The sequence below is a fragment of the Aulonocara stuartgranti genome (assembly GCF_965226115.1).
Source record: "Aulonocara stuartgranti genome assembly, chromosome: 7".
In the NCBI taxonomy this organism is placed as follows: Eukaryota; Metazoa; Chordata; class Actinopteri; order Cichliformes; family Cichlidae; genus Aulonocara; species Aulonocara stuartgranti.
Genome location: NC_138945.1, coordinates 65,592,772 through 65,614,155, shown reverse-complemented (window position 1 = coordinate 65,614,155; position 21,384 = coordinate 65,592,772). Strand labels below are relative to the sequence as shown.

The 21,384-nt window shown below is 39.6% G+C and overlaps 1 protein-coding gene across 3 annotated transcripts in view; it reads right to left on the bottom strand.

The window, feature by feature from the left end:
- LOC309711239 (neural-cadherin-like) overlaps positions 1-21,384 on the bottom strand; it is a 104,573-nt gene that overhangs the window by 36,091 nt on the left and 47,098 nt on the right. For all 3 annotated transcript variants that reach the window (XM_082541405.1, XM_082541406.1, XM_082541407.1), the window contains exons 3-13: positions 20,501-20,726; positions 19,386-19,590; positions 18,128-18,239; positions 15,051-15,300; positions 11,487-11,629; positions 9,817-9,989; positions 7,687-7,855; positions 6,943-7,113; positions 6,469-6,641; positions 2,988-3,155; positions 1,023-1,272 (exon numbers count right to left, since the gene is read on the bottom strand). In XM_082541405.1, coding sequence (XP_082397531.1) covers positions 1,023-1,272; positions 2,988-3,155; positions 6,469-6,641; positions 6,943-7,113; positions 7,687-7,855; positions 9,817-9,989; positions 11,487-11,629; positions 15,051-15,300; positions 18,128-18,239; positions 19,386-19,590; positions 20,501-20,726 — 2,040 coding nt within the window. The remainder of the gene's footprint in view (positions 1-1,022; positions 1,273-2,987; positions 3,156-6,468; positions 6,642-6,942; positions 7,114-7,686; positions 7,856-9,816; positions 9,990-11,486; positions 11,630-15,050; positions 15,301-18,127; positions 18,240-19,385; positions 19,591-20,500; positions 20,727-21,384) is intronic.

Genomic DNA, 21,384 nt, shown 5'->3' with positions numbered 1-21,384 from the left:
CAGCACTGTAGGAAAACATCCTAATATAAAAGTATTTTACTGCATTTCACAGTTTTGTTCTGTTCTTCTAGAATATCGTCAAAGTTACGTAAATAGACTGATTTCACATTTCAAATGTAAATTAACGTTAAATCACTGTAATGTAATAAAACATAATTTTCATGATTATTAAATGTATCTGTCTGTACATATGCATATTTAGATTGTTAAAATACATTCACAACTGTATCATGATTTCACAAATATCTGTCCGTTATTTGAAAGAGTGAACTGTTGAATTCAAATGTAATGCTATGCAAAAGTATATAACATGATTCCTATAAGCTTGTGTTACATCACATAAGTATTATTATCATTGCTCTTTAGGGCGATCGTAGCTCAAGAGTTGCCGGTTCGAGCCCCGGCTCAGACACGCTCGGTGTTGTGTCCGTGGTCAAGTCACTTCACCTACTGGTGATGGGCCGATGGTGCTATATGGCAGCCTCGCCTCTGTCAGTCTGTCCCAGGGTATGCAATCCATTATTATTTAAACCAACTGTTAATTGTATATTTCTGTACATTTACGTGTTATGATTCATATTGCCACATTCATTGACGTTGTTTATAGGTAATTTCATTGTTTGATCACGTTAAAATGTTCCTAATCTAAAAGCACTTGGAAAAGGCAGAATCCCATGTAAAATTAGAGCAACAAACTGTATTGTCATTACTGGAAATAACCGTATTTTTATGAGGAAGTTATTTTCTGTTATTTTACGGTAGTATTTTGGCACCCCAGCTGCCGGAATATTACTGTTTTTTTAAGATGTTTTTTTTTAACAGTGTAATATAATATAATACAATATAATATAATATAATATAACATAATATAATATAATACCAATTAAAATGTACTCAGACACAGTTATTAAATTAATTAATTAACATACATTTCAAGAATTTCCATAAAGTCTGCTGATGTAATGGTGAAATCTATTCAATCAATTAATTATATCAAATGACAAAGACAGCGAGACATGTACCTGTAATATTCACATAAACTCTTGTGAAAGCTGCAAGCGGCACTGCAGCCACATTTTGCGCCCGGACTTGAAGAGAGAAAAATGGTGTGGTCTCATAGTCCAGTGGCTCGGACACCAGAATGGACGCAGAACCATCTTCCCGGTTGGGAGAGAGGTAGAAACGGACGGGCATGTTGGTTTCAGGGACCATCCCATCCTCAAGGTTGTAGGTCACTCTTGGGTCACCCAACTGAGACGTTGCCTTGACTGTCTGAATAGCATCAGAAGTTACATCATGACTGTCTTGAAAACCTGGATTTTAGGTATCAAATCAGTAAGGACTAGCTCCTGAGGCAGAAAGTGATAAATGGAGCATACATACATCTCATGATAGAGCAAACCTCTATCTATCATGAGCAAACATCTCATAATAGGAAAAAAAAACATCAGCGAGTTTATGGATATGTAGCTGATCGCTCAGCTTATATAATATCATTCTACAATCTTGCTATGCAAATTTGGAAAACATGTTTTTTTGAGGAGTACAGGCATTCAGGAGTCCCCTGAATGCCTGCTAATTTCACGGTTAAATCACTGCTCAATAATATGAGGTCAATGAGTCAATCCAAGAAATAATTAAAGCATTTAAGCACTTACAGCTAGACATCTTTAAATCTCTGGACAAATCATAGAAGAAAATTATTCTATATTAATTAGTTAGTTTTAAAGATGGTAGTGAGCATATTTTGTAGTTTTGGACAGAGCCAAAATGTTTGTGAAGGACAGCAGGTCTAATTATTGATGTCATCCATAACAGGCTTAACTAAAATGTCTGGTTAGGAGGAAATCATGTTTAACAATTTCATGTGTGATTTTGTATAGTCATCCATTCATCTGTCGATATCTTTCTATCAGTAACTAAATAATAAAAAAAAAATAGTAGTGAAAGGCTCATGGTCACGTTTTCTTTTTTTAATATTAAGTTTTTTCTGTTTTTTAAGTAGTTTCATAGAGTGACTCTTACTTGTAGTCTCACTGTGTTATCTCAGTACTTTTTAGTCTCTGAATTCTTTTCCCATTACTGGGCAGATTATATTAGCCATTTTACAGTGATTAATTATAAACAATCAGAAATCAGCCCCTGAAAATGTTCTGTCCCCTCTGTGTTGAGAGTTAAGCTCCACCCCTGAGCTGATGGGCACATTTTCTAACTTTACACAGAGCCAGGTTAGCTGTTTTTCGCTTCTTTTGCTGAGCTAAGCTTACTAGCTGCAGGATACAGCTCTATAACTAACTCCCAGAGATTGAGTGCTATCAGTCTACTCATTCAAGTCAAGACAGTGTCAAGTCAGCATATTTCCTAAAATGCTAAACTACTTTTTCCTTTGAGATTGGTCAAGTAACATTTGTTCACATGTGACAGGTTATAAGCGGTCAGACTGCAGTACGGGTCAGCAGCCTGAACGAAACACAGGTTATATCAAATTCTGATTAAATTTTTGCTTCAATGACTGATTATCTAAGAAAGACATAGCGTAGGATGAAAGTCAAACCTGCTGCCTGAGTCCTAAAATAACCTCTTATCAAGAATTGAGCTGCCTTTTGAAGACCTTGAACAAAAGGACTTTTTTTCCATCTCAGATTGACAGCTATAAATTTTTCACATCAAAGGAGACATTTTCAATGAATTTAATAAGTCTAGTGTCATAAAATTTGCCAAGCACATGGGATTCAATGTCATCTTTCTGCCACAGCATCACATTAGAACTCTTTTACAGGTTTTTCAGCACTGAAGAACCTTCTGAGGCATATTTAAGCTCAGTGTTAGCAGAATGTCTAAATAATGGTCAAATTGCACTGATTCAGGTAAGCAAGCATTCATCTAACGTAAACAGCAAATAATAAGATTAATAAATAATAATAATGATAATAATGATAAAGGGAAACAAACATTGTAACAGAAATTGAAGTTGCTTGCATCCTTACCACTATGGGCGTGTCCCTGGCAGTGTTTTCAGGGATGACAACACTGTAGCTTTCTTTTTCCCACTGTGGAGGCTGGTTCTTCACATTGGTGATGGTGACTGCCAGCTCCACAGAAGTGCTACGATTCCCACCATCAGTTGCTATGATATCCCTTGTAATATAGGTCCGCTGTGAACAAAGGGAAGAGTTCAATGGGGGAAATTATCATCATATTTGATGTTGAAATGATTAATCAGAATCAGAATCAGAATCAGAATACTTTATTGATCCCTGGGGGAAATTATTTTTTGTTACAGTGCTCCATTATAAACCAACATTAAGACAAGACAGACAATACGCTAACTAAGAATAGTACAATATATACATATATATACATACATACATACATAAGTCACTTATAAATAAATATTTGGAAAAGAAACATGTGTAGTTGTAGCAGCAACTACACTACCCTGAAGTAAGATATTACTTTAATCTTGTGACTCTCAGTGAGAAAATGAGGCCCTGTTGACACCGTTAGCAGCAACTACCACAATGGCAGGTTTCCGTGTTTATATCTATCTGTGCAGACATTTTAGCTGCATTACAAGTGACATTAAAAACTTTCACCATCACCTCTTTGATTATGTGTTTACTCTTTTATTAATTACATATAGGTCCAGAAATGTTTGGACACTGACATAATTGTCAGTTTTTTGTCTGTACTCCACCAAGTTTTAAGGGTCTACAAACATGTTTCCTTTACTGCTTTGAAATTAGTTAGTCGTATACACAGTCACCTGTTGTCTTGGGTAAAACATCATATTTCTTTTAAACCCCTTGAACAGTAAGTTTCATTATTGTTTCTCTTAAACTCTATTGTGCTTGCATACAAAAGCAAAATTGAGAAAATTGTGTCACTGTCCAAAAATGTACAAATCAAGCTATTTTTGTGATAAAAAAAAGTTTTTTCATAGCAAAGTGTAATATTTTGCTTAATGTTTAGTAGAAGAGTTAGACCTCTGCGTGACTGTGGGGGCAGCTGTTTCTGGCAGCACAGCAGCACTAAGAAAAACATGTAGATCTGGGCGTTTATACGGATATGTCTTTGTGCGAGCAGATGCAAGCAGCGATAAGCTGTCGATCAGCTAATTGGACGACCCAAACGTGGAAACCATTTAGTTAGACTCAAAACAACAAAAGCAGCAGAATAAGCCATAGAAAAATACATTAAGCCATAATTCTGACTCCATAAAAACCCTTTTGTTACTGTGCCATAATTGAATTCCAAGGACATAAGGGAGTAAATTTGTCTTGGGGACTGCATTTCATCAAAGTGGACACCACAAGAAAAAGTGAAAAGAGTCCATTTACCTAAATTAAACAATGAGTAACATTAAAATTACACTCACACCAAAGTGAAGAAGAAGAACATTTAGAAATGTGTCCTTTTACCCACATATTATGATTGTATTTCATAATAATGACTAAGTCACAGTTACAGAGCTTAAATGAAAAATTGTTCACTATTATTTCACCACAAATTCAATCGTTCAGCTTTAACATTTCGACTACCAGCTGCATTATTCTGTTAATGTAAATCAGGGCCGGCGACTCTATTATTGTGCTGCAGTGGTCAGATAAAAACCAATCTCCCTGAAGTTCAGTAATAGATTTTCTATTTGTGGGACAATCCAATTAGTATTTTTAAAGCAATGCAACTCTTTTCCAAAGCTTGAAACCAGAGAACAAAGATTGCAATCTGCAATGCCCAATATGGACCCAGCAGCTGCTGCTTTTACATTAAATGAATATCTGACTTGGTAATACTTGGAAATTAAATTTGCTGTAATAGTGTCAGATCTCTACCAGAACATATAAAATATTCTGGATACGGTCATGGCAACCTTTTCCATCTTTTCCACTTAATTCTCTGTGGAACCAGTGTACAGTGTGTTGACACGGGATGAGGTCGGCTCTGGCTGTGCATGTCTTAGGGCATAAGAACATTCATAGCTGCTCAGTGGCATATCTCTTCCATTAAAGTGCTTCGAGTCAACTGGGAACAGTGCTTCACATTTTACTGTGAAGTGTGGCTTGAAAATTTAGCCTTAATTCTTTTTCAATGTAATCAGAAACTGCGATGAGAAAATCAAAAAGAACAACGTCCCAGACCAGCGAAGACATTTAACATTTAATGAAGTGCTTTTATGGTTACAGCACAAAGATTGTTGCAGGATCCAAATAACTTCTGAAACCACCCTAAAATATGCAACAGCTTTGTTAGGCGAGGTTTTGTGCTTAGCGTTATCAATTTTGCATGAAGTCAGCAGCAAAATTGCCAGAGACTTCCGACACCAGTGCAGTAAAAAGTATGTTAAATAATAAACAGCCCTATAGTGCAATAGCAGGTTTCTGGCCAAAGAACAGCTCCTGTTGAATAAATTAAGGTGAAAACTGGAAGCCGAGCACTGATAGGTCTCAGAAAGGCTACGACATACTTGTGAAGAATGTAAGAAATAAAAAAATGTGTTACATTACTGGCATTGACATTATAAATCACTTGAAGTTAGCTGACAACACTCAGCTCAGTAAACTTTGAAGATAGCGTTTTTAGGTAGTTTTCATACAGAAGCGAATTATGCATACATGTAAAATAACTTGTATTCTGAAAACAACTGTGTAATTTATCTTAAGGGGATTCACCTTTGTATTTCACACTTCTCCAAAGATTGTGGCTTAGTGTTTTCATTTTTCAGAAGCTGTTAGCAGGGAGGTTAACTTTGCATTCATAATCTTCCTCACAGTGTTTCAGTTAATCACTTCAAAATACAAAAATCGTTTGTTGGTGCACACTGTCAGTCTTTTTATCAAAGTCTCAGATGATAAACGACGATGAAAGAAAGCTTTTTTTTATATATATATATATCAAAGCCACAGCATTTATAAGAGACAATGAGTTGCAGAGTATGGTAATTAGCTTCTTTTAAACCTGTGCCATTAATTAAAACACTTTTTTGACAGCTACTGCAGGTAAGAGGATGTTTTTGCACATTTGAAGGAAAAGTCTTTGTAACGGAGCACTAGAAAAATGCTAGTCATTAAACAGAACCAAAGGACACACAAGCTGTTAAAATGTATTTTGAATAATTTGTTTAGGCTGAATTAGTCTCCCTCCATCTTCTTTCTCTGTGGTATTTCCACATCCAGCACCTCCGGGAGTAGACATACTCAAGACTGGTAGTGGCAGTTAGAGGCACTTTGAGGTGCCTCATTCATTAACTTTGTTGACACAGACCCACAGGCCACTGTGTGTGTCGTCCTGGTATAACTCATTTTGCGGGGACATAATCTACTTACACAGTCTCATTACGAGGACATGCCTTCGTTGTACGCAAAAAAGTAAATCCCTAAAAATGAAGGTGAAGACCCGGAAAAGAACAGTTAGTGTCTCTGTGTGTGTGTGTCTGCACTGGCTGACAAAGACCTGTGGTTGACTTGCCTGTGAGATGGGCTGGTTAACATAGACCCATCCAGTGATGGGGTTGACCTGCAGGTACTCAGGCTGCTCCAGAGACATGGCGTAAGTGATAGCTGCATTAGTGCCAAAGTCATCATCGTGAGCAGCAACACGCAGAAAACTGGTACCGACCAAAGTGTCTTCCCTCAAAAAATCTGCACGGGAAAGAAATAACGTATGTGCGCTCACTTTACTGGTCAAAGAACTTGCATTGTAGTAGCTTAGGGCAAAGGATGATGAAGATCCTTAGGAACAAAAATAAAATGTCTCTAAAAACATCCTCAATTAAATCAAATTACTATATAAAGGTGCACAAAGTCAATCAAATTCTCTATGACTTAATATCAGTTTTATTTACTTCTGCATTTTTAATGGTCCTGGTTGTGCCCCTGCTTTATTAATGCTATGCATATTTCATTTGGACATCAACAAGAATAACATTCATCCCAAACTTACACTCATAGCGCAAATTCTCAAACTTGGGGCTGTTATCATTTTGGTCCAGTATTTGGATGGTTAGCTGACAGATGCCGATCAGTGGCTCCTCTGCCCAATCAGTAGCCGTTACTGTGATCGAATACTCTCTTTGCCGCTCCCTGTCGAAGCGCCGGGCTGTCACAATCACTCCTGTACATACAGAATAATGATCAAACATACGCACGGCAATACCACACAGTGCTTCAGCACCCCGGTATTTCCACCAATCGACCCAAGATTTTGTAAACAAGTAAACAATTATGAATTTATTCGGAGAAAGTCGAGTATTCCTTTCAAGTGCGGTGACTTTGCTATTAAATCTTGAGATGAAGAAAACTGAGCACGAGCCTAAAAGAAAATGACTGACAGAATAACATGTTGCCTGCCCGTGCCAGGACTTCTGAACAGCTTCTCTATTTGCCTACCCCTTAATTATGTACACTCATTTTTTATAATCACACTGAGCTTCTCCCAAATTTAATCAAATGTTAATCAGTATACAGGTTTTGGCATTTGACTTAAATTCCTAAGAATAACAAGTCAACGTATAACAGTTGATATTGTATCAGTATGCATCCTCCTCACGTCTCCACGCCTCAGCTCAAAATTACCATTAGAGATGACAATTAACATTTAAATACAACACATTCTACCTACAGCAGACTCTCTGCTCTATGTCTAATTGAGACCTCTTTTACCCCAGACGAACTGAAACTGTTCTACCTGTGTCCGGATGGATTCTGAAGGCAGGCATTGCGCTGTCTCTGTGCATTAGGCCATATTTGACTTTTCCATTTGCCCCCTCATCTGCATCCACGGCATGCACTTGCAACACAAAAGTCCCCGTTGGCTGGTTCTCCAGCACCGAAGCCTGTTCACGATATTGCTGGCACTGAGATAGAGAGGGGAAGAGGAAACAAGGAAGGAGAGATAAATGCAAGAAAGTAGTCCTATATAAGGGATTGTATCATCAGAATACGATAATATTAATAAGAAAAAGGGGATCAAAGAAACTAAACTAATTAAGTAAAAGGTCACTACACACACCACACAGAGAGATTCTGCACATGAAACACAATATAGCAGTTATAGATACAGTAGACCACATCTTTGGAAATGAAAACACTTGAACTGATTTCTTTTGAAGAGCCAACAGCGAACAGCTTTGTCTTTGCAAAGAATTCAATCCATTCCCCCTAATGAACATATGCCCCAGATAAAGAGCAGCTCTCTGGAGTCGTTCTTTTTTGTAATCAGATATAAAAGCCAGCTACTCTTTCAACAGAATGACCATGAAAAAAGAAAAACAATAGACAAGGAGGAGCAAGAATGAAATGGAGAGAAGGAGATGGATCAAAGGACGTGAGCATGCAATTAAAAGAAGAATAATGCAAGAGTTCATGGGACGCGATGGCACAGACAGCATGGCCGGAGGCAGCTGTTCATAAAAATCACATAATATAAAGCATAAGGTCATGCTGGCCCAGGTGGTTCTGAGGCATAACTTGATATTCAAACAAATCAAGTTGCCAAGAGTTCAAACCCGCCCGGAAGACCCAGGAGCTCCAGCTCTGCATGAATATGTCTTCTGCCGAAGTTCAAGTCATTCCTAATTAAGGAGGAAGTTAATTAAACAGGTACAGTATATTGTGATGATTTTGCAATTTTTTCCTAAATTAATTGAAATCCCACTAGACTGCCTAAAGATAGAGTGGGTGTGCAGGCTAATCGGAACTCATGGGAAAACAGAGCAGAGAGAGACGGAGGCCAGGGAAATGAGAACAGAGCAAAATATAAGAGTGCTAGAGAGTGAGGCGAGAAGAGGGGGGGAGGAAGGAAAAGGGAACAGCTGAAATGCAATGAGGGGATAAGACTGAGAAAAATACAACAATGGATTATAAAAGGTTCACGTTGACAGCAACAACAAAAGAAGGAATGCCTGAAAGGTCTGACATTTTGGGAAATACATTTACAGACTCTTTTGCTAATAGTTAGCTGAAAAGATCAATACAACTCTCCTTGCATGGCCTGCATGGTGAATATATAGCTTGAACCAGTAAGTAGTTAGCCTATAAAGACTTAAAACAGGTTGGAAGTGTCGACTATCCAACGGTGCTGGAAAAGTCTTGAATAAGAAATAGGTAAACAACCGCCCATAAATACATTTATTTTGAAGGCACTACTTTTCTTCTTTGTCCTTGGCTGTTTTACTTTCCTTCCCTCCTTTCTGATTTTCTCACCCATGACCAATTAGTTATACCTGTGGGGCGATCGTGGCTCAAGAGTTGGGAGTTCGCCTTGTAATCGGAAGGTTGCCGGTTCGAGCCCCGGCTTGGACAGTCTCGGTCGTTGTGTCCTTGGGCAAGACACTTCACCCGTTGCCTACTGGTGGTGGTCAGAGGGCCCGGTGGCGCCAGTGTCCGGCAGCCTCGCCTCTGTCAGTGCGCCCCAGGGTGGCTGTGGCTACAATGTAGCTTGCCATCACCAGTGCGTGAATGGGTGGATATGTAAAGCGCTTTGGGGTCCTTAGGGACTAGTAAAGCGCTATATAAATACAGGCCATTTACCATTTACCTGCTCGTCGATACCCCGTCCTTCTTGTGTGTTTAATTTGTCTTTGCCATCAAGTCTTTGTCAGATCGTCTGCGTCCTTTGCCCACCTCTGAGCTCCTGAGCCTTTGTCCGTCATGCTGTCTACCCTGGTATCTGCCTGCTTTTGCACCTATAGTTGTGCTAAGCTTCCGTGTGTTTTTCCACTTCCATTTTTGTTTATCTTCTTGGATTTAACCATTTTTTTGTAGGGAATAAGTAAAAAACTAAATGTACTAAAAGTACCAGGGTTGTCTTCCTCACCTCCTCAAATATAGGTTTGTTGTTGTTGACATCATCAACCCCAACGATGACCCGGGCAGTCGAAGACAGAGGGTGTGGTCCACCCGAGGCATTGTCATCTGTGGCCGTTACATTCAGGACGTACTCCAAACCTTGAAGCTTGGGCAGGGGAGTCGAGCGGAGACGGATCAATCCTGCAAAGAGCACAGACCACTTAAATTACTTCTTGTATAGTATATGGTCCACTAACAGAGTACATACAACCATTCTATAGCTGTTAAGTAGGATGTTATTGCTGCTGAGGAAGTGGACGCATAGTAAGGGATGTGCTATCAATAAGAACACACTAGAAAATGCATACTGCATACTGTTGTTCTAGACGTTGGAAGCAAGATAGAGAGCTGTGAAAATTCAGCTCTCAAGTCCACAGAAAGGTAGAAATCTGATATAGAGACTAAATCCAAAAACCAATTTCACAGTAGTGATTTTGTCACATTTCTAATCTAATAATTGCGTGCTTTCCTCTAAAGATGCCCATCCAGCTAAAGCACTTGAGCGAAAACATAAAGCAGTACAGTGAGTCTGGTCAGAAGTTAACGAGGCTCAGCAGATGCCTATTAGCTGTTCCTCTTGCCCCCTTTGTCTGCTTTCATGTAACAGTCAAGATAAAAGGTGGGATAAAAGGATGGAGCATCTGAGTCAACATCTTTCTCGTCAACAGAAATACAAAAACATCAGAGGTTGCAGAATGAGGAAGCAGCCTGTGATGTGGGGAAAACCTATTGAACTGAGAGCATGGGGAGTTTTTTTATTCTCTTGTTGTGTTTCTATTCATCCCCTTCAATGCTCTTGATTAAAGACAACACAGCATGCTGATACACACATATGGGAGCGCCTGACATCCCTCTCTCCTGTATTACTTGTAATTTCACCTGCCCACAGAGCAGAGAAGGATCCAGGTTCTAATGACAATGCATAACATTGACATTGCTGCACCGCTACATTAAAATACGCAAACTGTGGGATGTGCGCAGTAATTGTCTCGCCTTAAATGTCAGCCTTGTTTACAAACGCAACACCAGCTCAACCAGCTATTCAGCTAGCAGCATTCGTTGCATATACAGGAAAAGGGAACCCATATAGTGATAGTGATTTCCCCGCACCCAAAGGATATCAGCCTTAGCATTTTCTTTCTCGGAGGATACACAGAAAGGGTGGAAAGAAATATAAAACGATGACACAAAAGAAAGAGGAGCTGGCGGAGCAGAGCTTGGAGATTGCGAACTATGATAGAGCAGTTGTTGTGAAATTGAATTGAAAGGGTTGGGTGACAAATGTCACAGAGATTGCCACTGGTTTCGGATCAAAGGGTAAATAAAAAAGATAAACTGTGCAGTCCTCAATGCTAGAAGGCTAAGAAACATGTGGAACATTCCTCTCTGTACCTGGAAAAAGCCAAACCAAGGACAGAAATGTCCTAAATAATGTTATAGATTTTATTTATGACCCTAATAATAGAAAGAGCAGCATGCGTATAGGAAATATAGCTTTTATTATCAGCTTTCAATATCTTTTCACACTGCCTTTGAAAATAGAGGCCATTCCTTGAAAGCGCAATTTGACAGAAAGCCCATCGATTACAATGAGAGCTGAATAATATGACACCTGGTTGGAAAATTAAGAAATATCACCTTTCTGGCTGTCAATGACAAAATTTTCTTCCTCGTTGCCTGCTGTTATGGAGTAGAATATAGCATCGCCATCTGGATCTTTGGCCAGAACTGTTGCAACCAGGGTGTTGGGGCCTGCATCCTCAGAAACGAATGTTCGATATCTGCAAAGAGGAACTCAAGTTTAGAGAAAGTGAGAACACATACTTGGTGGAAGTCAATAATAGAAACCCACAAACAAAGAGACTAGAGATATGAATCATTTAGACAGTCCAGGGCATCGAGAAGCTGATTAGACTTATGGTTGTGGCTTTTACTTGTCACTATGATTTAACCTGTCCTCTTAGCTGGCCAGACCAGAGACAAATGATAATGTCTACTGGGATTTTGAAGCCATTGAACAAATGGTGCTTCTACATACCCTGCCCACTGTGGGCCATTTGATCCACTGCCTTTTAAAATGTCAACAGTGATTTGCTTGCTCTGTGGTGCTGGGTAGCAAAATGCCCAGCAAGACACAGGAGACTGATATACCGCTGTGGTACAAAGCACAATGGGGAGGAGATTAACTCTGTGACTAAGAGGACGCACAGATGAAGAGAAGAAAAGAAAAAGGTGAGAAAGGAGCAGCTAGGTGACAAAAACGAAGGCTGTCAGTGAAATGACAAGTAAAGTGACATGTGGGAGTGGGAGAAAAAAGAGAGGAAAAGAGGACGGCTGACAGAGAGGAGCAGGCTATAAGAGGGGGCGGTGTTCTCACAGAGTTCGAGTTGATTCGTCAGCAGAACTCATCCCCTGCGAGATTTTGTGCTGTATCCTCTTCTAATGCGTGTGTGTGTGTAAGTATGCGTGTACGTGGGGTGGGGCTGCGGTGTCTATGGTGAAAAGTCAGAGGTGATTGATGGTTTACAGAAGAACGCTGATGGGTGATTCATCTCCGCCAGCCTCGGCAATCTCCGTGGCAACATGAGTGACCTGTAATCTGTCACCCGGCTCAGAGGCCACCTCTCCGCAGCTCTGAGGGGATGAAACATATACACTCCCTTTGCTTTTCTTCCTGAAGCATCTTCCTACATCTCACTGAACTGTGAAGTTGTGCTCAGACACGGTACGCCTGCCTGCCTGTCTGTCTGCTTCCCTGCATGTCTGGACATTTTGCATTTCCATGGAGTCTCTCGCTGTCTGTCCCTCACTTCAATCACATTTAGCCACTCTGTGGCTCATTCAGATGCAAACTGAGAGGAAAAAAACACTAGCCCTTCCACTCATCTGTCAGGCAAGTATCTCAATTAATCTGAATGTAAGAGTAATTTCTTAAATGTTAATGTGCACACTCTACCTCCACACGAGTCTCTGTTCTTTTTTGAGCACTACAGCCCAATTCTAATCTGCAGCCTACAGCCTCTCGGTGCACTTGCACATTTACATGGAGGCTCCGCCACATTAAGTGTCATTCCAACCCTACTAGCCTTAAGTGTGAGTGGGTTATGAATCCTTCCAACACTGAGACTGCATCAGTGCAGGCTTACTACCCACAGTGCTGAAAGGTGAAGAGCTTGTTTTGTTTCCTGCATGAAGGAAACTCCACGCATATGATTGTTGTGGTTTAGGGTCTTTACCTTACAATTTAAAGTGCCTTGTTGTGATTTGGTGCTACATAAATAACACTGAACTGAACTGCATTCATACAATTGAGTTATATGTGATTATTTCAGTAGGACTGCATCTGTAATGAAGAAAAATGAAATGGCTTCCCTTAAAACAAAAAACCCACAAGTTTTTTGTTTTTAAATCTTACAGTAAAACATTGTTGCTTCATTTGTTCCTTTTTGCTTTCAGCAACCAAATCTTAACTTTATTCTGCTGAATGTATCTGAAATATTCTGTTCAGCACTTTCCACCTTTTTTTAAAGTGCTTTATAAATAAAGATTACTATTTTCCATTCTAGTTATAGAGGTCAAGAAGAAGTTGGAGAAAAGAATGAAGAAAAGTAGAATAATTTCAACAAATGCTGAATACTGTCTGTGCTTTAAATGATTGAATACAATTCAAATGGAGCACACACTTTTTTCAGTAGAAGATAGACATCATCTTAATAGACCTACTTGGCACATTCTCACAGAAAGCACTGTTACTATTAAATAATGGCGGGTCTTCCCAAAGCTTGCTGGTATATTCTACACTACCCCTTAATTAAGAGACTCTCTGCAGACACAAGTGTGACTCAACACAGAGTTTCACTCATCACTGAGTTGGAGGAAGTAGCAGTCGAATTCGAATTGGGCCCCTGCTCGCTTCCCTCACAGCATTTATCTACATCTCAGAAAGCCATAGTGTGAGGAAGCGCCTAACACATGCTACCTGGCAAAACGTCTGCATTTCTAACTATCTGTCTGCTGGGAAGAATATTTGCCTGACTGCCGACAGGCTTCTCTGTTTATCTGCATATCTGACTGGCTGTCTCCTGTCTACTCGCAGTGTATGTTTTGGCATTCTCTACTTGCTTGCCCTGCAACCGTGTTTCAGTGTGTTTTTCTTTTCAGTTTTATGTTTGTCTGCCTACATCTCCACCTTTCTGCCCACCTCATTGTTTGGCTGTGTGTCTAGCCAGTCACTGAGACTGACACCTGACAATGCAACAAGAGCAGGTAACAGAGGTCTGCAACAGTCTTGTGTGAAGGTCATTGAAACATGACTGACAGGACAAGCAGCTTACTTGTTCGATAGAATAAATGTAGCAGAGCCACAGTGACAGTTGCTGCCCACCCACTTATACAGCTTTGCCAAAAAGCCACTCTGGGACACACTGGATTGCATCCATATGTCAGTTTACTGCATACCTTTGGAAAAGGCCAAAAATAAAACCCAGAGAGTGTGAAGTGAATGCTCGAATTCACTACAATATTGGACCACAAACATTTTGAGCTATCCATCAGAACATGCTGTGAAACTAACAATGTCACACTTTGTGATTAATGTGAGTAACAGGCTGTTTTGATGCCAGATGGCTGTGATTAACACGCCAAATAAAACATATTGAGTTTGTCTTATGCTGGTGGATTCACTACAGCAGTTTGGAGACGAGTTGGCCACTATTCACAACAGGACTCCCAGCATCAAATATTATTGCAACGGATAGCCTCAAGGACGGCAGGTCTGTGATGTATGATGTAACAGCCCATATAAGATAAGATAAGATCTATCTTATCTTATCTTATCTTATCTTATATGTCTGTGATGCAACTACCTCGTCTGCTCAAAGAGTAAAGCTTTGATAAACTCAAATATGATCAGCTGGTGGATCAGAATTTAAGCAGTGGCAGCAATGGCAACATTATTTAAACTCTGCTTGAGTTTGATGTTAAAAAATGTTCAATTCTGCATAAAGAAAAATGCAACAACACAAAGACATCCATGCATTGGATATTTTTTATAGCCATTTATTTATTTATTTTTTCATTGCACTTTTGTATCTCAGCCTTAGTTTTTTTGATGCAGCTGTTTTATGTTTTCAATGAATAGTTGCAAATTAAGATGATAAACCACTGATTTTGGTTTGTGATGGGGAAAAAAAGACTACTTACACAGGCTGGGAGAATTCAGGGGCTTCATCGTTGACATTCGCCATCCTCACACGGACGGTGGCAGTGCCAGAGTGAGGTTCGTCCCCACTGTCCACCGCCATCACCACAAACTCATACAGATGATTAGGCCTCTCATAGTCAAGCCGTCTCGCTGGGAAAACAGTCCCATGGGGTGAAATGCTGAAGTCCGGGCTCAGGGTGTAATAGGTGAGTTCAGCATTTAACCCTGAGTCACAGTCCGTGGCTAACACTGGCAGGGGGAAAGACATCACACGAGAGCCATCAATTACGAGTTAATCGAAAAGGGCTGATGAGATGTGATCAGCTCATGAATATGTTGACATCTGTGTAGATCATTATCTCTTTATGGCCTTGCTAAACATGCGATAAATCACGAGCTATGACAGCTACTATTACTTGAACAGAAACGGTGCCCTTCCAGAATGATTACTATCATTTGACAATACGAGCTTAAAGACAGCAAAAAGACAGAGTGGAATGCACAGTGTTTGTGTGTGGATTTGGAAATGATTTTATTCTGGGGTAATTATAGAGAAGAAACAAGTATAGATTGGTTTCCAATGTGTGGTGTGATTTTCTCTAAGAGTATAGCCACAAACACTGTGTGAGTTTCACTTAAAATCCCTGTTTCATGCACATCCCCTCAAGCTTATAACAATTGTCTACTGCATATTCTTTTGATGTGTGTATTTTCTGTGTGTCAAGTATCTGCACCAGCAAGCAGCCTGTGTGTGTCAGTGCCATCTGAACATCTTGTAATACATTTCCAGACAGGTAATTCACTACGCACCCTTTGCATTTAACTGTTACAGTGTGACTGACTCATTAAAAGGTAAAGACAAAGTGAAAGGGAAGTAAATCTCCTTTGAACCTTGCTGTTACTGGCTCAGTCTGCACAGTTTCTTTTATCTTCTTCAATCGAGTTTAGCTATAGTTTGGTCCATACGTCTTTGGACAGTGATACGTTTTTCTAAGTCGGTCTATGTACACCACCACAGTGCATTTTAAATCAAACAATCAAAATGTGATTTTATACACAGTCCTACTTTTTCAGAGGCTCAAAAGTAATTGGACAAACTAACATAACTATAAATAGATAAATTGTTTCAATACTTGGGTGGAAAATCCTTTGTAGTCAATTACTGCTTGAAGTCTAGAACCCAGTGGCATCACCAAATGCTCTGTTTCCTCCCTTGAGATGCTCTGCCAGGGATTTTCTGCAGCTGCCTTCAATTGCTGCATGTTTGTGGGTCTCTTTGGCCTCGATTTTGTCTTCAGCAACTGAAAATCATGCTCTATTGGGTTGAGATAAGATCAGCTATTTGGCCATTAAAGAATATCCCATTTCTCTGTCTTAAGAAACTCTTGGGTTGTTTTTGTGGTAGCTTTAGGTCATTATCCATTTGGAGTGTGAAGCACCATCCTATCAATTTTGCTCAGAGAACAGGGCTCTTTAAACTTTAGAATTAATTCTGCTAATTTTATCAGTAGTCACATCGTCAATAAACACCTGACCCGGTTCGACTGGCAGCAACATATTCCTCCACCATGCTTGACAGATGATGTGGTATGCTTTGGATTGAGAGCTGTTCTTTTTCTTCTCCATACTTTTCGCTTCCCATCATTCTGGTACAAGATCGTTATGGTTTCTAAAGTTTTTTTCCCCCAGACTGTGCTACCTTAGATGTGTCCTGACAAAGTCTAATCTGGTGTAACCACTGGTTCCCACCATGTTGTAAACCCTCTGTATTTCCATTCATGAATTATTTATTCCCTGATTGTGGACTTTTGTGTTCTTGACTTGTTTGTATATTGTGAAGAAGACGCACTGTAATAGACATTTCATTCCATCACTTTGACATTTTAGTTACCTGTGCAGTTCACCAGTTTAAGTTACCTTGTTAATCTAAATTAGGGTGGTTTTACAGAATGATACAGTCCTATAACTGCACTGAATATCAGCTATAGTCCTGTTGCTGCATAAAGGTCTCCCTTTTATACTTCTGCTTTTCAACCCTTTAAGATGACACTTTGTCTCCATTTTCTTTTCATCTTTGATTCCTCTGCTGCCACCACACTGGTTATGTTATTTTTTTCTCGGTGCATCGGTTTGTATTGGTTGCCATTGTCTCCTGCCACTGGCTTTGCAGTGCCAACAGTCTTTACTGCTCCAGGCTGTTTATTCGAATGTTTTGAGATTAAATTTGTTCCATTTTTCTCAGTCAGAATGCACCAGAAACAATTGCCCAGCTTGAGATTCCCACTGTAGCCAGTGGGGTAAAGAAGTCCCAGAGGCACAGCAACATTTGACAATAACTAAAGAGAGAGCAATGTGAAAGGCCAAACAAATAGCCCCGAATAATGTTTTGTTTTGGGGTTTGTTTTTGCATATTATGTGGCATGTTTAACATTTCAAGGGTTAACTTTGTGAGTTAAATATCACGCATGGTGAAAGAATCCCTTTCAGATAGTTCTGTATCTGTGGCTGTGGCTGTGGCTAAATGCTGAATCTCATACATACAGAATCCCAAAACACTCAGATCTCATGAGTGCAGTTAAAAGAGTAATTTTAATCACCAGCGACAGTGGCAAAAGTGTGTGAGAGATACAGGGTCATGAATTATGAAGCAAACAACTGTATCTGATTAAAAACACACCACACTCTGTTTCTACACTTCCCTCAATAGGTTTCTTAATTAGTGTGTATTTTTACAAGTTAAGCAGTGATGACAGCAAAACATATTCTTTCAACCTCATAATTAAAAATTATAAGCTAGACCCATGCAGTAATAGATAAACTGCCATTATTCATACAAAACGTAATGAATCAAAATGTATGGTGGGGTTTTTTTAGCAGCTACACTGGTTCAGTATGTAACAGATTATGATGTAAATACAAAACACTGTCACTGGGAAACTCAAGGTCAGACGAGAAACTCTTCTGTTAAAATTCAGTTGCTGTTTTACCCTGGGAAAAAGTTACTTTTTATAAAGTTTCTTTCTTTAATTCAAAAAGAACCAGATGGATGTGACATATGGGGTCAGAGGATTCTCACCCTGCAGCAGGGATGTTGCCGTGGTTACAGTCTCGGGGACTCCATCCACACTATAGATGGACTGAAGAAACTCTGGGACACAATCATTCTCATCCGTTATCAACACCTGAACCTGATTAGTGCCGGCGTGATGGGATAAGAGAGGAGAGGAGAGGAGAGGAGAGGAGAAAAGAGGAGAGAGGAGAGGAGAAAAGAGGAGAGAGGAGAGGAGTCATGAGTATATAAGAAGACAAAATTAAGCTTTTGTTATCAACTCTCAATTCTAGAAAACAACCATATGAAGGTTTCTATACAGGAAGCTGACCCGAAAACTTAATCTAAATTGCATTTTATAGCTCCCCAAGTTGCCAGTTCAACACATTCTTTATCTTCCACTCCATGATTTTCTTGAGTCAAAAATAGAAATGTTCTTAGCATGTGTGTGCCTCACTGTGCGCATTTGCGACAAAGGCCCTTAGTCGCCCCTCCACCCTACAAGCTCCCTGTCACCACTGTGTGTAAAGTGTGAAGTGACAGCTGAGTAATAGTCCTGAAATAGCTGGGATAGGTTTTCCCAGTTTCCACCTCTTATTCCACAACATGCAGCTGAGCAGAAGGAGGTTGTGCCCGCTAAATCTGCGGTACAAAGTAAGAGGCTGACATGATAATTTGGCTACAAAATCTTTTCAATTAATAATTGAAATCACGCGGCAGTTGTAAATAATTTATCTAGAAATATTCATTTATGAAGGATATTTTCAGATTTTGATTTCTTGTGCCTAAGAGGGTGCTATATTTTGCAGCGTTCATCTCTAGATAACAATTGACAAAAAGCACTTAGTGTGAGACACGAAGGCGAAGAGTGAAACCGCAGAACAAAACTTCACTTGGGTCACCAGTCTACTTGTTAACATTTAAAAACCATTCAGGCGTGCCACTGCTGTAGACAGTTGCAAACTATGCTGCTCCTCTTTTGTGGTTATTGCCAAGCAGTGTGATGTCAACAGGTCACTGTCGTTAACCGTTATGAGCTATTTAGATGAAAACCTGCCTGCCTCGGAGTGTTGTGGCAGTCCAGTGGGAGAGCGCGACAGACAAAATCATCCAAACAGCAGAACATATTTTGTTATTTCATTTAATTCTCCAAAGTAATAGTAAATGCCTGAGTCGCAGTCACAAACATCACAGTGGACCTCAGCTTTGGCCTCAGATTACAACAGAGCTTGAACTCTTACATGACTCCTATTTGGTGCCCGTATCTCTGTCTAATTAAACTAACCTCTGTTGCAGCGCTGAGGCTGCCTGGCTCTTCACTGGCTCGCACCATCAGAAGGTAGCGTCGCTGGTCATTCTCATAATCCAGTGTCCTGGTCAGGCTGATCTCCCCCGTCTCCTGCTGAATGCTAAAAAGGCTACTGGGATTGATCAGCAGACTATAGCTGATTTGCTGCTTCTGGAAGGAGATAGCAAACACCACCAGGAAGCTGTAGAACAAAGAGAAAGCGATTAAAAGAAATGGAAAAAAGAGTCTTTATTGTTTGATTTTAGCTGCAGCCTTGTTGAATTAGAATCGAAATCCTCTTCTCCTACATCAGCACTGTGCTGTAATGAAATCAATTATTGTATGGCCCATTGGCTATGTGCTATAAACACAGTCAATCAGTGATCGTCAGTTCTGTGTAATAATATGATACTATTATGTAGATATCAGTGTTTGTTTTGACAGTGAAGAGAGTTTGCATTCCCTAATAGTGTGTGATGATAATAAGTCAGTTCGTGCTTGAGTGCACTGCTGTGAACAAATGAATATTTATTAACAAATTCTTAACAAGTTATGCTTGAGATCTGACACCTTTTGTGTGATTTTATGCATGTCTGCATTCATTATTGTAGGACTTGTGTCAGCAGCTTATGTCATAGCAGAGCTATACATACTGGAATTTCAGTGATTTACATTATTATGCTAAAGTCTGCATGTGTAACTGTCCTCATGTGAGTCACTCCGTGAGACAGCACATCGTCTCATGCCTGCATTCATCTTAGTCTTTGTTAATTTACAGAAATTAAGTGTATTAAAAATATGTCTTCTATATTGTTGCATTTTTAATGTTGTGCTTGCAGTATTGGGCAATTAAACATACCGAGGCAGCAATGAAGAATCTGACACAAAGTGTTTGCTGATAACCAGATGGGAACAGATGAAGATCTAAAAAGGCCTGGCATATGTGTTTAACAATAAATGATTTGTAAAGATATAATAATTTCAGCTTTACAGAATGAATATAACACAGAAGAAGAAGAAAAGCATTTTTCATGATATTTTGCTCCTAATATGCAGCTGGAACGTATCCCTGAGTATGTTTATAAGAGGATGCAAACACAGGCAGTACTCACGGCTGTCCCTCAGGTGTGTTTTCTGGTATTGAGATGGCATAGCTTGTATTGGTGAATTGCGGCGCTCTAGCTCCCGCCACCACAGAGAGCATGGCAGGGGCACTGCGGCTCCCCATGCCGTCAAGGGCCACCACGCTTAACAAGTACTCCCTCTCCCTCTGAAGTACCAGGCCTGTGGTCACCACCTGGCCTGTTTTCTTGTCAACAGCAAAGCAGCCATCACCGCCTACAGGGAAATACAATGACATTATTTTCCACAACTGGATCCAAACCAATGCACGGGCGATTGCCTGAATGCAAACACAGAAATGTTTCCTGAATAGCCTTTTGAAAGGGATTTCTGTCTTACTGTGTTTGTGGAATTAAGATTTATACAATCTGTTAAGCTCTAATAGAATTAATAAATATGATTTATGTATAAACACATTTAATTTTATTCATTCTGTGCAATTCCTTAATCATAATAGTCAACAACTGTTGTCACGTTTAATCATTTTTGGACTTTTTACTTATATTAAAATCATTTGATAGTTTATTCACTGTCAACAAGAACTTCAATTATTTTTAACTCTTATTTGTTTTTAGGAAGTCTGATAGATATTTAACAGCAACTGCATTTTTCATTTCACAGACACTTTGGACCAAAGTAATGAACTAATGACAGGAAATTGAAGGTAGTGTAAAAGAATTCAGATCATAAACAGTTTAAACTCTTAAAAATTACATCTTAGTTACTATAAAGCATGTTAGTATATACCTTAATGTATATTTGCTCTTCACATTTAGATGTCAGAATCACAGCATACTGAGAAGAGAAGGGAACCAAGCACAGATCCTTTAGGGACCCCAGATGCCATGAAGTAATGATTGCATTCCCTCACTTA